The 15,424-nt window shown below is 45.2% G+C and overlaps 1 protein-coding gene across 11 annotated transcripts in view; it reads left to right on the top strand.

The window, feature by feature from the left end:
- LOC1270948 (oxysterol-binding protein-related protein 8) overlaps positions 1-10,482 on the top strand; it is a 36,671-nt gene extending 26,189 nt beyond the window's left edge. For 7 of the 11 annotated variants that reach the window (XM_061641363.1, XM_061641365.1, XM_061641362.1 and 4 more), the window contains 6 exons: positions 5,548-5,688; positions 5,882-6,338; positions 6,724-7,242; positions 7,380-7,525; positions 7,593-8,941; positions 9,012-10,482. In XM_061641363.1, the coding sequence (XP_061497347.1) occupies positions 5,548-5,688; positions 5,882-6,338; positions 6,724-7,242; positions 7,380-7,525; positions 7,593-8,941; positions 9,012-9,324 (2,925 nt within the window). In that variant the 3' untranslated portion in view covers positions 9,325-10,482. The remainder of the gene's footprint in view (positions 1-5,547; positions 5,689-5,881; positions 6,339-6,723; positions 7,243-7,379; positions 7,526-7,592; positions 8,942-9,011) is intronic. The other 4 variants (XM_061641371.1, XM_061641369.1, XM_061641372.1 and 1 more) reach the window with 1 other exon arrangement.
- Positions 10,483-15,424: the final 4,942 nt, after the last annotated feature.

Here is a 15,424-nt window from a genome sequence, read left to right as displayed (position 1 = left end):
CATTTCTAATAGTGCAGTGCAGCTATAAATAATAAATAGGATGAGGCACCGTGATTGGGATCGATTTGTTCACTGATGGGAAGAGAGATACTGCTTGGACTGGTGGGCTTTTATCTATTAAAGGGCACACAAATTATATGTTGTTTAATTCATTATAATTTGTTTTAAATAGAATTATTTATACGAAATTATTCATTATCTTTTAAAACTACCGAAAGGTATTAAATAAGGGAATGAAATCTTTCCCTAAGAATAGTTGATTAATATGTATTTTGTACGGGAAGTAAAGAAAATTTAATGCTTTTCTCATTGCTATTTATTTTTCTTTTTGATATTTGTTTGAAATCGTTTATGTGTATCAGTAATTGGTGACATTTTTGTGTTTTTTATGACCACGATTGACATTATAAGTGTACATTGTCTTATCAAGTGTACGACTTACCAAGTGTACGGCTTATCGGCCTTAGGAGCAAGTCTCGAATACGCAGAACTTATCATACAGCTATGGAAATATCAGTCAAAATCACAGATAGCTAAGGCTAATAAGTGAAGTGACTAAGGGCAGAAAAAGACCGATCGAATCAGCAGAAGATCAATCGAGAGAGCTTTCTAAAATGTTACAATTGTATCCCTGTTAACGGTAGTCGCGCACGCCGAAGGCAGGAGGATACGGTTCCATTCTTCTTCCTCTTCTTCTTCTTCTTCTTTTTCTTTTTCTTCTTCTTCTTCTTCTTCTTTGGCACAACATCTCCTATCGGCCAAGGCCTGCCTGTACCACTAGTGGGCTCGGCTTTCAGTGACTTATTTATTACCATAGCAGGATAGTCAGTCCTACACGTTCCATTCGGGACTTGAACCCATGACGGGCATATTATTAAGTCGTACGAGTTGACGACTGTACCACCAGAGCGGCCCCAAAACCGGCCCAAAGACCGGATACGGTTGGATTACCATTGGGATATTCCGCCAAGGAATATAATATTGTAATTTAATTAAATTTAATTAAATTCAATTAATATTTAGTTGATATAATTGATTTAATGCAATTGGCAGCATTTTCAACGATTTATTAGTTGGTTCCTGTTTATTTTTTGGGTTCGTATCACGATGAATTCACTGCATCCCATAGTTTTCTGGAACGTTGCCGCGATTTATTGGCATTATCCCGTTGCAAACCAATACAAATGATCCAAAAATTGTCGGGAAACAACTAAAACACCTTGGGAAACATGACATTTTTAACACATTTAAGAAGTACAGAAGAAGCTTAATCATCTATGTCATTTAAGCGAAATGAATAAAGCATAACTGACTGTTAATTGCCCCTGAGAAAAGACATTTATGGACGAGAGTAAATGTGACGATCAGCATTAAACATAAAATTCTTCCGGCGGACTCTTTGCTCTGTCACACTTTTATATTGCGACTCGTCCTGAAACGAGAAGCCCTTCGTTTTTATCACGTCTGTGCCCTTTTCACTATAAGTTTACTGATCCCCGATTATATGGTGCGCAAAATATCATGATCACGAAAGCATTAAAACCAACACTGCCGCTACGTTTGTTTGTTTTGTGCAAAATTTTCCATTCAGCCTTCCGTCCGGCAGTACCGATTTTGAGCTAATGAAGAAACTTATACCAGCAAGGAGTGTCGCAAAGCATCGCGCAAATCCGACTATTTGCTAATGAAGCGGTAGCAATTAACATTTCCTCGCTCCGCATTGAGCAATCTGATTTGCGTGTACTGATATGTAAACTAACGTGCCCCCGTAGGTTGGGGTGCTTTCTTCTTCTGTGCCGTGCCGCCTTTCGCTTCCAAGCCGCACCAGTTCGCCTAAAGTTATGCAATCGTCAGGTGAAAAGTGTAACGACCCGCTCTCCGATCTGCTCCGTGTACAGCCGTTGTTGTTTACTCACTGGTGTTTCCTGTGGATGTGGACGTGCTCCGGTTGTTAGGCACCTCTTTTTCAGCCACCGGAAAACCGGCAGGATGAATCATCCTACTGCCACTGCCGCTGCTGCATTGCATTCTTCGTACTTACGCTTTACCTTCCCTCTCCCTCCCAACGGGTAAATAATATCATTTTTGCGCAAAAATGAAAGCTCCAATAAAAGAAGCAAAAACTCCCCTGTATAATCGCCGTCGTTGCTGTAATTTATGGACCTTCGGCACGCACACAGGGCGCCCCATCCGTCCGAAGGGCAGCCGCTTGCAAAGCGTGTACGATTGGGGCCTGAGCTGAGGACGCACCCGGGTGGTTGGTAAACGGCGGTAAACGGGAATGGTTGCTGAAATGATTTGATTGCCGTTGCTTTACTGCCGGTAGTGGTGTTTTCACTTTCTGCCTGACCTGTGGGGTGAGTTCTTTTTCTCCATTTTTTGTCGTCGAATATTCTTCCCTTACAGAATGGTGGCGTAATCCAGCGTCTGTGGGTGGGCCCTTTGCCTTAAAGTTATTAGAAATGTTCAGCGAACAATTTAGCGCGTATAGGCAGGAGGAAGTTTTACCTCATCCCAATTCAGCTCGCCCACCGACGCTTTAATGGGGCGATGCAAACAATTCCCATCAGTGGTGTGTTGCGTTCCTTGATTGAAATGCTCAACGGTGTAATGAAATTAAAGTATCTGCCGGCGAAGCAGAGTACCGCTCTGTGCCGCCTGCTCGTCCCGCCACCCACACGAGAATTGATGGCCTACTGGCCAGACATCCAGTACACTGCCGCACTGCGTCTTATAAGCCCTATCAGCCAACCTCCAGTTGGTTGGGAGCGATCCTTCCCCGTTGCACAGTGGGCGCCAGTAGAGCAAAAAGCGGAATAAAAGTCATTGAATACATGATTTCTTAGGCACAATATGTAAAGTGGAAGATGTACATTAAACAAAATATGTATGTTTTATGAATATGGAACAAAGATTATAATGTTTTTTGAAATCCCTAAATCTCATACATGTTTGTATTTGGCTGTGTAACGAATGTGTGCAGATTATACTTAATATACTACGTACCCTGACTGTAATAAAATAAAGCTTACCTGGTACATTGCTCGTACCATTGTCAAATATCGATGATGAATCATCACGTCATCGTTGATCGTCACATTCGATTATCAAATTTAATCAACAACAGCCCTTAACATCCCAAGAATACGGTCATTAGTCATTATTCACCAGCAAACACTTTGTTTTATTGAAAGTATTATATTAAGTATTGAAAGTATTATATTTAAACTTTTAAACTTTAAACTTTAAACTTTTGTTACTCATTGCACAGTTACAATTTGTCTCGCGTGTCATCAGTCAGGGATCTTGGTGTGATACTTGATTCATCACTATCCTTTCGTGAGCATTACCACTCTATTATTACCAAGGCCAATAGGATGTTAGGATTTGTAATCAGGCAAACTCTTGAGATAAAAGATCCAATATGTCTGAAAGAATTATATTCCGCATTAGTACGTTCCATCCTAGAGTCTAATTCAGTTCTTTTCTCCCCATACTGTCACGGCATATGGACGGCTAGGATAGAAAGCATACAAAAAAGATTCTCCAGAATAGCAATACACCGATTACAATGGGCTTAATCACAACATTTAGATTACCTGTCACGGTACATGTTTCTTGGTCTACAAACCTTAGAACATAGACGTCAGGCATTACAAGCTAGTTTTGTCGCGAAGTTAATCGACTCTCCCTACCTGCTAGAAAAGCTGAATCTTTATGTTCCTGAACGACCTCTCAGGATATGTGAGCTGTTAAGACCAACGTTCTCAAGATCTGCACATTCCTACAATGCGCCTATTAACCAAATGATTAATAGCTTCAATAAATACCAAAGATTCTTCGACTTCAATATTAGTATAGCTCAGTTTAAAACTAATTGTCTCTCGTTTCCTTATTGATAGCGCTGTAGCTAAGTTTGTAGATGAATTAAGGATTTATTATATAAGTAAGTGTCCCAGTAAATCTATGCAAGCTACTAAATGACAGATAAATAAATAAATAAATAAATTATACTGTCATTAAAACGCCAATAACTGCCAAAGTTGTAGTGCACGAAGTAGTGGCTAATTACTTTACATATCTTTTGTTTATATGTAAAACTTTGACGTGGTATACATGATACCACGGTGTTTTACGGTATTCAAATTTTGCTTGATGTCAAAGATACATGATTGATAAAATTTAAAGGTAGTAGTGTACACTATACTCTTTCTCTTTTTAAATAATTAACATATATTCATAAACTAAGCATTTTTGTTTAGAATAGATTATGACCATTCCAAAACATATTCGTTTTTTCAAAATTGTTTAATTTTTGTTTAAAAAAGGTAAAAAATGCAGTTGTTATGATGAGTTTTTTCAAGACCTAGCACTTTAGGAGTCTCTAACGTAACACGACCAATACGACTAAGGGACTGAAATCTCGTGTTTTTCTTAGTTTGATACTGTAGATTTCAATGTTTTCCTCAGATTAAAGAAATATGAAATTTACATTTTGGCTTTTCATCCCGGCAGCTGTCCACTGTGCGTTGCTGGGGTTAGAAAATCGATAAATTCTTACGTGTGGCACGCGCGCGCGGATGTTGTAAAAAGCTCAAAGAGTTTGTCTGTGTGTACACACATTGCCTTGGGCAACTTGTCGACTTCCCCTGCACGGTGGCTCACCTTTGGGTGTGACCAGGGAGAGGGTGTAATTGGGAGTAATGGTTGCCGTTTCAGTGCGTTACATCAGACGTACGGTTGTCGTTTACAGCGTGTAGGTGTGCGGTAGAAGAATAGCCCGAGACCTTCATTAGACCCGGACGACGTGGGACGGACGAGGCAACCCGAAGAAGCCTGGAAAACGGGGGGGCCACAATGTTTGAATAACACACGCCGGAAGGATGAACTGAACCGGGTGTGCTTTCTTGGGCCGGGTCCTGCGACACCTTACGCGCGCGGTGTTTTGGTGGCCTTAAGCCGCGAAGGTGCGAAAAGGGTACTTTGCTGTTTCTTTTGTGCACAGAAACACACACTCCTTTCTGCGTTGGCAAATACGATGAAGCCATGAAGGGTAGAGGTGGGTGTTCGGAAGGCAAGAGGAGGTGGTAAGAATGCTACAACCAACACATTTCGCTTAATCTTGGGCGTCGTCTGTTTGCATGACCTTAATAAACCTGTCTAAATAAAGAACGTCGAAAATGGTTCGAACGTCTGGCAGCCGATGGCTGTGGGAAGTGATAGAGTCATCAAGATCCTACTTCCTTTCAAGGCAAAAGGCTTAGGAAGGGCAATATTGATACTGCTGGACTTTGTGCATATTTCTGTTTGATTAGGACATGTTAATGAGCGTTTCTGGGCAAACAGTACGCTATAAAAATGTCAAAGTACAAAGTATGCCGTTCGGTTGACGACAAGGCTTTCTCGCTCTCTCTCTGTGTTACCAGGGAGTTTCACTTGGGACCGCTTCTGAACTATCCAAGGGCAGTTGGCAACAAACTATTATTCATGTAACCGCAAACCTTCACATCTCATTTCTTACCTTTTTACCTTTCGTGTACTTTTCAGAACGATTCCGCCAAACTCAATCGGAAGGAGTCGTACAAAGCACAGCGAAAGAACTATCGGCGCGAGAAGAAGCGGGTGGCATCGGAGCTACTTAACTCACTCCAGGACCCGGCCGTCATCGTGCTGGCCGACTGGCTGAAGGTGAGATGATGTAAAATTCTGCTTACCTTTAACCTCCGTCCCTCGTCCCATTGAACTCCATTTATTGCACCTCCCCATTACGGGGCGCAAGGTTCAAGGACGGGCGCGTAGGATTGTGCCAGCCTGCCAGCTGGTTGTGGTGGATTGAATATATTATTCATCTTTTTTTTCTTTTTTCTTTTGTGCTATGCAGATTCGAGGGACGCTGAAGTCATGGACCAAGCTGTGGTGCGTGCTCAAGCCGGGCCTACTGTTCATCTACAAAAGCCCGAAAACGAAGAGCAGCCACTGGGTCGGTACGGTACTGCTCACGTCCTGCCAGGTGATCGAGCGGCCGAGCAAAAAGGATGGCTTCTGCTTCAAGCTGTTCCACCCGCTCGATCAGACGATTTGGGCCCCGCGCGGCCCGGACAAGGAAACGATGGGCGCGGTGGTGCAGCCCCTGCCTACCTCCTACCTGATCTTTCGGGCCCCGAGCCAGGCGGCGGGTAAATGCTGGATGGACGCGCTGGAGCTGTCGCTGCGCTGCTCGGCCCTGCTGGTGCGTTCCGTGCCGAACATTGACACCAATCTGAGCGAGGGAGCAACCAGCACCACGCACGAAACGCAATGGTCGGAGGCGGATTACGAGAAACACTTCGATGAGCATGGTAAGGATGCGTGGAGCAGAATTAGATTTCGTGTCGTTTATTTCTAGTTTTATTTTGCTGTTTAAATCTGTCTACCCTTTAACTAATGGATGGTTCTTCTCTCTTTGGTGTGTGTTCCTGTAAACTCACGTACATGACCCTCCTTTGCATTGTATTATTCATGCCCTGTCCTCGTGTGTGGCTCATTCGTGTACATATTGATGCTTTTGCGCTTCCCCATATGGTATGTGCCTTTCTCGTTCCGTTGTTATTGCTATCGGTTGAAATCCTTCACATGATGTCCATACCCCGTACGATCATTCTTATTCCCTCGGATGACCTACCCCTTGTGTCTTTCGCTCGATATGCCATTTTTCCTGTGTATGTGCCCCCTCCCTCCCCTCAGCACCTCGCTTGAAGGAACATTTAAACTATCTGCTCAAGTATCTTCCTCCATCTCCGCCGGAGAAGAAAAACCTGCGCGTAGAACCGATAGAAAAGTCCCTGCCCCGTAGCGCCTGTCCCTCGCCGACACCGATCTTTCAGCAGCTCTACCTGGCGGTGGCCCACTGGGAGCGCTATCTGCGCGATTCGCCGGACTTTTTCCGCTGCCGGTCGGTGGACGTGGGCGGGCCGCTGCGGCGCCGAATGCCCTCGTCCTCCGGTACGGTTTCACCGGCCGGCGCCGACGGGGACGAGGAGGAGGACGAGGAAGTGTTCCGGTGCGGCGGCCGGGACGATGGGACGATGCTGATGGCGGGCGGCCGGCGGCGCAACTCGTACCAGGTCGGCACTGTGGCGGAAACGAGCGACACCGGCAAGCTGATGGCGGTTAACGGGTCGGAGAAGCTGCGGCGTCGCAGCTCGCCGGCAGACTTTTCGCAAGGTCACCATGGCATCACTATACGCATCTCTGATGATCAATGTGGGAACTGCTCAGTTTTAGTTATCCTCGACCGGAGCGTACACAACCCTAATGCAGGGAAAAGTCTGTTTCGGTTGATTCGCTATGCTAACGGTTTGTTTGTTTTTGTTTTTCGATTGTACTTTCAATTTGTATAGATTTGGACATCGACAGCCAGCTGGATCAGGGCACGATGGTGTCGGCGGGCGAGTCCGATTCTGAGTCAGACCTGGGCGAAGGAATGGATGTGGAGGAATTTCCCGAAACACCGTATGTTCACTCACCGGAGGAGGAATTTGGCGCGGTAAGTAAACCACTCATAACCCTGTTAATTGGGCTATTTAAATGAAAACATTCTTCTGCTTTTATAGGCTGGCGAGCAGGTGGAAGAGCTACCGGAGGAGCATAAGAGTTTAATCTGGTTCCTGGTGAAGCAGGTCCGCCCGGGGATGGATCTCAGCAAGGTAGTGCTACCAACGTTCATACTGGAACCGCGCTCGTTTCTGGACAAACTGGCCGACTCGTACTACCATGCCGACATACTGTCGAAGGCTGTGCTGGAAGACGATCCGTTTACGCGCATGAAAACCGTCGTCCAGTGGTATCTGTCTGGGTTTTACAAAAAGCCCAAGGGCTTGAAAAAGCCGTACAATCCTATCCTGGGCGAAACGTTCCGATGCTACTGGCAGCATGAGAACGGGAGCAGAACGTTCTACATCGCCGAACAGGTGTCCCACCATCCGCCGGTGTCCGTGTTCTACGTGACCAACCGGCAGGACGGATTTTGCATTAGCTGTAGCATTCTGGCGAAGTCGAAATTCTACGGCAACAGCACATCGGCCATCCTGGAGGGTGTGGCGACGCTGACGCTGCTGCCGCGCGGCGAAAGCTACACGCTGGCCGTACCGTACGCGCACTGCAAGGGCATCCTGATGGGGACGCTGTCGATGGAGCTGGGTGGTAAAGTTTCGATCGAATGCGAAAACACGGGCTACAAAACGGAGCTAGAGTTTAAGCTGAAACCGTTCCTGGGAGGTAACGAGTACACGAATCTGGTCGTAGGTAAGCTGAAGCTCGGCAAGGAAACGATGGCGACCATCAACGGGCACTGGGATAGCGAGATACGGATAAAGGACTCGCGCACCAACGAAGAGACGGTGCTGTTCAATCCCACGCCGGACATACGAAACCGGCGGCTGAAGCGCTTTACCGTGCCGATGGAATCGCAGGGTATGAACGAGTCGGAACGGCTCTGGCAGCACGTCTCCGCTGCCATCCATCGCGATGATCAGGTGGGCGCGACGGAGGAAAAGACGGCCCTGGAGGAGGCGCAGCGCATCTCGGCCAAGGAGCGGAAGGCAACCTGCACCGAGTGGGTGCCGCTGCTGTTCCAGCAGGACTTTGTCACCGGCCAGTGGCACTACAAGTTTGCGGACCTGCGGCCCTGGGATCCGCGGAACGATCTGCGGCAGTACGAGAGTAACTATCGCATTCAAACGAAGACGCGGCATCAAGCCCCGATGGTGCGTACGGCTTCGGTCGTCAGCACGGATCCGCTCAACATACTGCAGGTGGATTCGCGCGGTTCGCTGCGCAAAAATCGCTCGGGCGTGATGAAATCCAGGAAGATATCTTCCAACACATCGACGCCGGATCTGAACGATCCCAACTCGGACTCTAGTCATTCGAACGACCATGACACCGTACTTTCAAGCACAAGGTAAGCATTCTAAGCGGTACCGGTGAGTTGATTGTTGGCGCTGACCTTTGCATTTCTCCCTTTGCCATAGAATCATGCAAACGCTCGATGATATCAATAAAAAGCTGGAGGAGCACTCCAAAAAGCTCGTCAAGCTGCAACTGGACATGGACAAGATACACTGGGCGCCGCCTCGAAGACAGCAGATCAATGCTGACGGTCCGTTGGCATTCCTTTCGTCGATTAACGTTAAGACGTTGGTGTTGATCATTGTTGGACTGTTGGTACAGCTGTTACTTTCATGGTTTCTTATCAAGCGTTCACTTACCACGGTGACCACTTCGGACACCAGGGAAGGTGGTGATGGTGATGGTGGGGAAAGTGCAGGAAATAATTCAAATTAAGCACGTTAGGTGGCTTCACAGCAATCATATGCAAGGTACATGTTAGATAACGCTATTTGATACTCTTTTATATACATTTATCGATCAATCGACCGACGGAAAACCGCTTTGCGATGCAGCAGTATAAATTTCCCTATACCGATATACTACTAGGCGCCTCCATTTACTGCAGAACATAGCCAAAAGAAGAAAAAAAACTTTATATCTTTGTTACAGATTTAGATAAAAACTTGAGTATTTAACACAAGCTTGAACAAAACAAAAAACATGGACACTTTTGTACAATCTCTACAGAAACTCGTAACGGAACGGCTGAAAGCTCGCAGTTGAGCTTTCGTCAGGCACATGCTCTCCGGAAAGGTTTTCCCATTTTACCGATGGCTTCTCTGCTCGACGGTAACATTCCATTACGCTTTGTTTGCCGCCGGCGGCTAGCGAAGACACAGTTGCCGTGCGGCAGAGCCCTCTGGTGAGATTTTTGTGCTTCTATCAGTCATGCGTACATTAGAATAAGCCAAGACACACAGAGTGTTGTGTTTCACAAAATAAAAACAAACAAAATATGGTTTTCGGGTTGACGATGCATCGTTAAGAGCTTAATACACATAATCTACAAAAGTGAAGATAACAAAACAAAGCAAAAAAAAAAATTAAATGACGAATGGTTTCTAGAAACGTTGTAATCTCGAATCACAGTATACACACGTACTGCTAGTAGTCGTTGATTTAGAGTGTTAGACGCCAAACGTTGATTTAGCAAATGCAAGGCGGATGATCAATTATTATCGTGTTTGTAAACAGTCGGGTGGAGGAGGACTTTTAGATTAAAACACCCTCTCATTTGCTTTCGCCTCAACGCTGCGTATCACGTATCTCCCTTTTGAAGTCATTGTTTCGCTATTCCGCTCTCGCCAAAGCCACGCTTTGCGCTTAGCAGGGCGATGTGCAGTATACTTATATTAATAATTTTGGCCGTAGTTTTTAATGGTGTTAAAATTGCAATAATGAACGAAATGGTATTAGATTAAACAAATGGTGTACTGACAGCACACAGGTCTGTGTCAGGCTGGGAATGAAAGTGATCCATACCATCGCTGGCATAATCATCTTGTTATTAACTGGAATAAATTTTGACGAGTGGCAATCTCTGGCAATGAACGACGCTACTGTTTTCTGTGTTAACGCTACCTTAGAAAGAAATCAACAAAAGAGGCGATTTTCTCCTTCTTCTTTGGCTCAACAACCGATGTCGGTCAAGGCCTGCCTGTACCCACTGGTGGGCTTGGCTTTCAGTGACTAATTGATTTCCCCCCATAGCAGGATAGTCAGTCCTACGTATGGTGGCACGTTCCATTCGGGGCTTGAACCCATAACGGGCATGGTGTTAAGTCGTACGAGTTGACGACTGTACCACGAAACCGGCTTAAACCGGTCATTCTACAGCCTGAAAATCAGTTAACCTGAAAGAACCTGTCGCAACGGACGAAGCTGGGACTATATAGCTCCTAAATATTACCGGTACTCACATACACCTCTGAGATATGGGCACTGTCCAAATCTTACGAAACCCTCTTAGCCGCGTTCGAGAGGAAACTGCTCAGAAGGATCCTTGGCCCCGTATGTGTGGAAGGACAATGGAGCAGCCGCAATAATGACGATCTATACGAGATGTACGGTGACCTCACTGTCGTGCAACGTATCAAGCTCACAAGGCTCCGGTTGGGTGGCCATGTTGTACGCATGGAAACGGACGACCCAGCCCGTAAAGTCTTTTAAGGCCGTCCACAAGGACAGAGGAGGCTTGGTAGGCCCAAACAGAGGTGGCAAGATGGCGTAAAGGCGTTAAGGCCGCTATTAAGGCCGATATAACGGACTAGCAGACGAAGGCGCGAGACCATGAGCGGTTTCGGATACTCTTCAGGCAAACACATGACCGCCAGGCGGTCGTACCGTCGGATAAGTTAGTAATTCAGGGTTTAGATGCTTGACATGTTCTGGAAAATAAATGTGTGTATATTAGTGATGTGCTGTATGGAGCGCGCCCACGACTCCGATCGGTCTCCGACTATTGTCCGATTCCGATTCCGACTCCGGCAAAATGGAATCACGGGATCCACCCGGAGTCGGAGTCATCCGCAGTCGTCTGGAATCGGTCGGTGTCGTCCGAAGTCGTCCAGAGTCGCCCGGAGTCGGAGTCGTTCGGAGTCGTCCGGAATCGTCCGGAGTCGTCCGGAGTCGTCCGGAGTCTTTTGGAGTCCGAATCGTCTGCAGTCAATAGGAGCCGTGTGGTATAATGTGCTTGTGATCAGACGTTTCCTTTCGTTGTGTTTTTTTGTCTTTCATTTTGCGCGTGTACTTCCTATACAAGCAGACCAGACCTCGGCCGAAATCCAGCCGAGGATGACTTCGTCTGCCACCGGTTCTGGAAGACTCCAGACGACTCTGGGCGATTCCAAACTACTCCGAACTACTCCAGGCAACTCCGGTCGACTCCAACTCCGGGCGACTCCGAACGACTTCGGACGACTCCAGACGACTCCGACTCCGCTCGACTCCAAACGACTCCGGACGACTCCGGACGCAACTATTTAGCGAGACTATTTAGCAACCACTCCGGGCGACTCCGGACGATTCCAAACGATTCCGGATATTACAGCGTGGACCTACCTTCCGGAGTCGATACCGATTTTATCGGAGTCGGATCAGAGTCGACTCCGGATTTTTGCCAACTTTACCCATCACTAGTTATATTATATGTTATATTATATATTATATGAGCCCTTCAATAGTTTGTTGTTATTGATACTTCAAAAATGCTATTTCAGGGATTTCCAAGGTTTTTGTTTGATTCCTGATTTGATTTTGATTTTGGGAGTAGCCCAGAAGTTTTTAGTTCAATTGTATTGACATCCATTCGGATGATACCATTAAATTGTGGGAGCGTTCTAAAAATGTATGAGACACGATCATCAAATTGTGAGACGAACCAAAAAATTACCCAACCAATAAATCGTGAGAAACCCTATAAGTAATACCATCATTATTATTTTTTTTAAGTTAAAAAATTATTTTTAATAATTAATTAACATAGTTTACATAAATCACAAGCAGGCTCATGTTTAACATTCATTTCAGTAGTGTTTATTTGTTGTCTATGTACTGCTATATTTTTTCATTATGTATTTTTATATTTTTTAGAAATAAGATTTCAACAATACATATCAGAAAAAAATACAATAATTATTTACTTTCCATTTGTATAACAATCGATGTAGTATATTATATTAGTCAGTAGTAAATTAGGTGGAAATACCCTTCCAACAGTTTCATAACGCTGTTGGATAGCGATTGTTCTAAATACATCTCTCAAGAATAGTTTATTGTTGATTGCAAATGGAAAATGGTAAATGGCACCGTTACAAGTGATGATTATGTTACATGGCTTTTGCGCTAGGTCATCACGGTCATGGGAAGCATTTCACGAACGCTCAGATCCATAATGGCAAGTACGAAATAATTAGTGCATGACCAGGCGTCTCCACCAGGATGACCAGGCGTCTCCATCAGGATGACCAGGCCAACAACTTGCGAACAGGGTGTAAAGGTCACCTAACCCCTTGGAGCAGTAGGTCATAACGGAACGTTGGTCACGCACACAACTGGCATAGTCGATCATTGTGGGGAAGGTTTTTTTTATCATTTTTATGGAGTATTTATTGGTGATTGAGGCCCAGTTTTTTCCCTTGGCCTTGTCCACTGAATGATAATTAAGCATATTTATCATTTAGCTGCTGACGTCAAAGGATGCGCACGGTCAGGGAGGGCAAGAGAGGGATGCTCGCAGTTAAATAGGGGCGTTTTTACATCTCATTAGATACATGTATTGCCATTGTGTGATGGAAGACGGAAAGAGGGATCGTGGCAGTTAGTGAAAATAGATATGAGAATACGAATGAAAATAAACGGAAACAATTAATGAGATCGACAACTTGACACGGTTGGGATTGCTTTACAATGCTACTTTACCTGAAGCGTTTATTATTGTGTACTGTAAAAAAAAGAAAACACTTATTATAGTCTAACGCGTGGTAGACAGCACAGATGAACAAAACGGCGATGAACAAAACTTCACCGATTTAAAAGCTAATTATAGAGCCTTAACATTTGGTTGCTGTTGATGTATTTCGAGTTTTGCTGTCCATATTTCATCCACTTGTGAGCCCGTTCAACAGCAAGTAATCGAAACTGCTCCCATTTATTGGACTGTAAAATGCAACTTCATCAACAGCCCACGAACCGGTCATGATACTCTACCCATAAACACCACGGCACCAGTTCATTGAGTATGCGTAATTGAGGTAAATGTGTGCGTGTGTGTTTTTTTCTTCTTCTTCTTTCGCTACCATACCAGAGACTGCTCTTTCCACTCTGGTTGCACCACTGCACGCGTCAATCATCCCGTTCGCGATCGCCCTTCGATAAGCGATGCAAATTTATACTACGCGGAGCGCGGTTTTGCAATTGCTGCGGGATTTTTTTTCTTCTCTCCTCTCCCTCGTGCGGGTTGCTATTTTTGTACGTTTCGAAACACAATCAATCATTACAAATGTAGACAACTTAATTTTATGGCCAGGACCACGAATTCAACCAATTGATTCGAACCGATGAACAGAATCGGTCCCTCCCGCGTGTTGCAAATCGATAATTGAATAATTTAATGCTGCAGGGCAGGGATAGGTGAGGACTTCCGGGCGGCCAGTAGAATGGTTGCCGACGTCCAGTTTTGATACGGAACCGGCAATCGTATTTCCACCATATTCTCAATTTCTCCAATTTTTTTCTTTTAATTGGTACTGTTGCTGGTTCGCTCTTTTCGGTTCGGTTCGTTTGTGTTGTACTTTTTCTTTGTCATGTGTCAAACATCATCACCCATATTCTTACGAGCTTTTTTTTCCTGGTTTCAGGGTGTAGTTTGATTTATTTCCTTTCCGCACACACGTATCGATCGTCCCCATTTCTCTCTCGAAGTACTAATTAATGGTTCAGTCAACTGGCAAAGCTGGCAAAGATTGACAGTTGCGGCGGGCCGTTGATGAGCCGTTGAAAATGATGAAGAAATCCCTGTGCATGAGTAGGCAGTTTGAAATTTCGAAACTACTCCTGCAGTAGTGCAGCGCAAACTGGTTGAGGTATGGCTAGAAATAGATGATGTAGAAACATATTTCCTGACAGCTGTTGGAAAATTGGGATGGCTGACATTTTTTTGTGTGTGAAGCTGAACTATTTTTTAAACATTTTTATGTACTTTTTGACGTGTAACTTACATGTGTAACGGTCGCTGTTATACTTCTTTATTTGTTATACTTACATGAACCACACGCACATCTGACTGTGTGCAAAGAAAACCCTCAAACCAATACCAGTCCCATACAACGTGTCGGTGTCAGAGGGTGTCCTATTTCCACCTTCGACCCACCGCCAAAGGTCGCTTTGTCGACGTGAAACGAAGGATGACGACGTGTTCGATGGGTACGAGTGTTTAGATGGATTGCTCTGTATATGTGTGTGTGTGTGTTGGTGTGTATGTGTCCCCGGTATGGTCGTACGGTTGGGCCAAACACCGGGGCGCCAAAAAAGCAGATATGAATTTTTACGACATTATTAAAAAGTAATCAGCAAAAATTATCGAAAAGTTTGATGGGCGCGTCGGATGTTTCAGATTCGAGATGGGGCGAGGTAACAGCATCCTTTCAACGCCGTTTAGGATATTGCGTTTGTGTGTGTTTTTTTATACGTGCAGGGAAATGGTTCGAAGGCGAATCGTGTTTACAGGGCAAATGCCACATGGGAAGGCTCGTAAGGTCAGACTGGTGAGGCCAATGGGGGGGATGAAGCGGGAGACCATGGCAAAAAAGCGGCCATACGTTAATATCTTAATCGAATGGCCATCAATTTATGGGCGTGCAGCAAAGATAAGAACCCGTGGGCATGACCGCAGGGAAGGTTGAGCGTTGGGAGGGTACACAGCATCTGACGGATGTTGATGCGTTAATGTTGGGTGATGATAAAAATGGGTGTAAAGTGTGTTACTGTACAGCGT

This window comes from Anopheles gambiae, chromosome 2, assembly GCF_943734735.2.
Source record: "Anopheles gambiae chromosome 2, idAnoGambNW_F1_1, whole genome shotgun sequence".
In the NCBI taxonomy this organism is placed as follows: Eukaryota; Metazoa; Arthropoda; class Insecta; order Diptera; family Culicidae; genus Anopheles; species Anopheles gambiae.
This window is presented reverse-complemented; position numbering and strand designations above follow the sequence as displayed.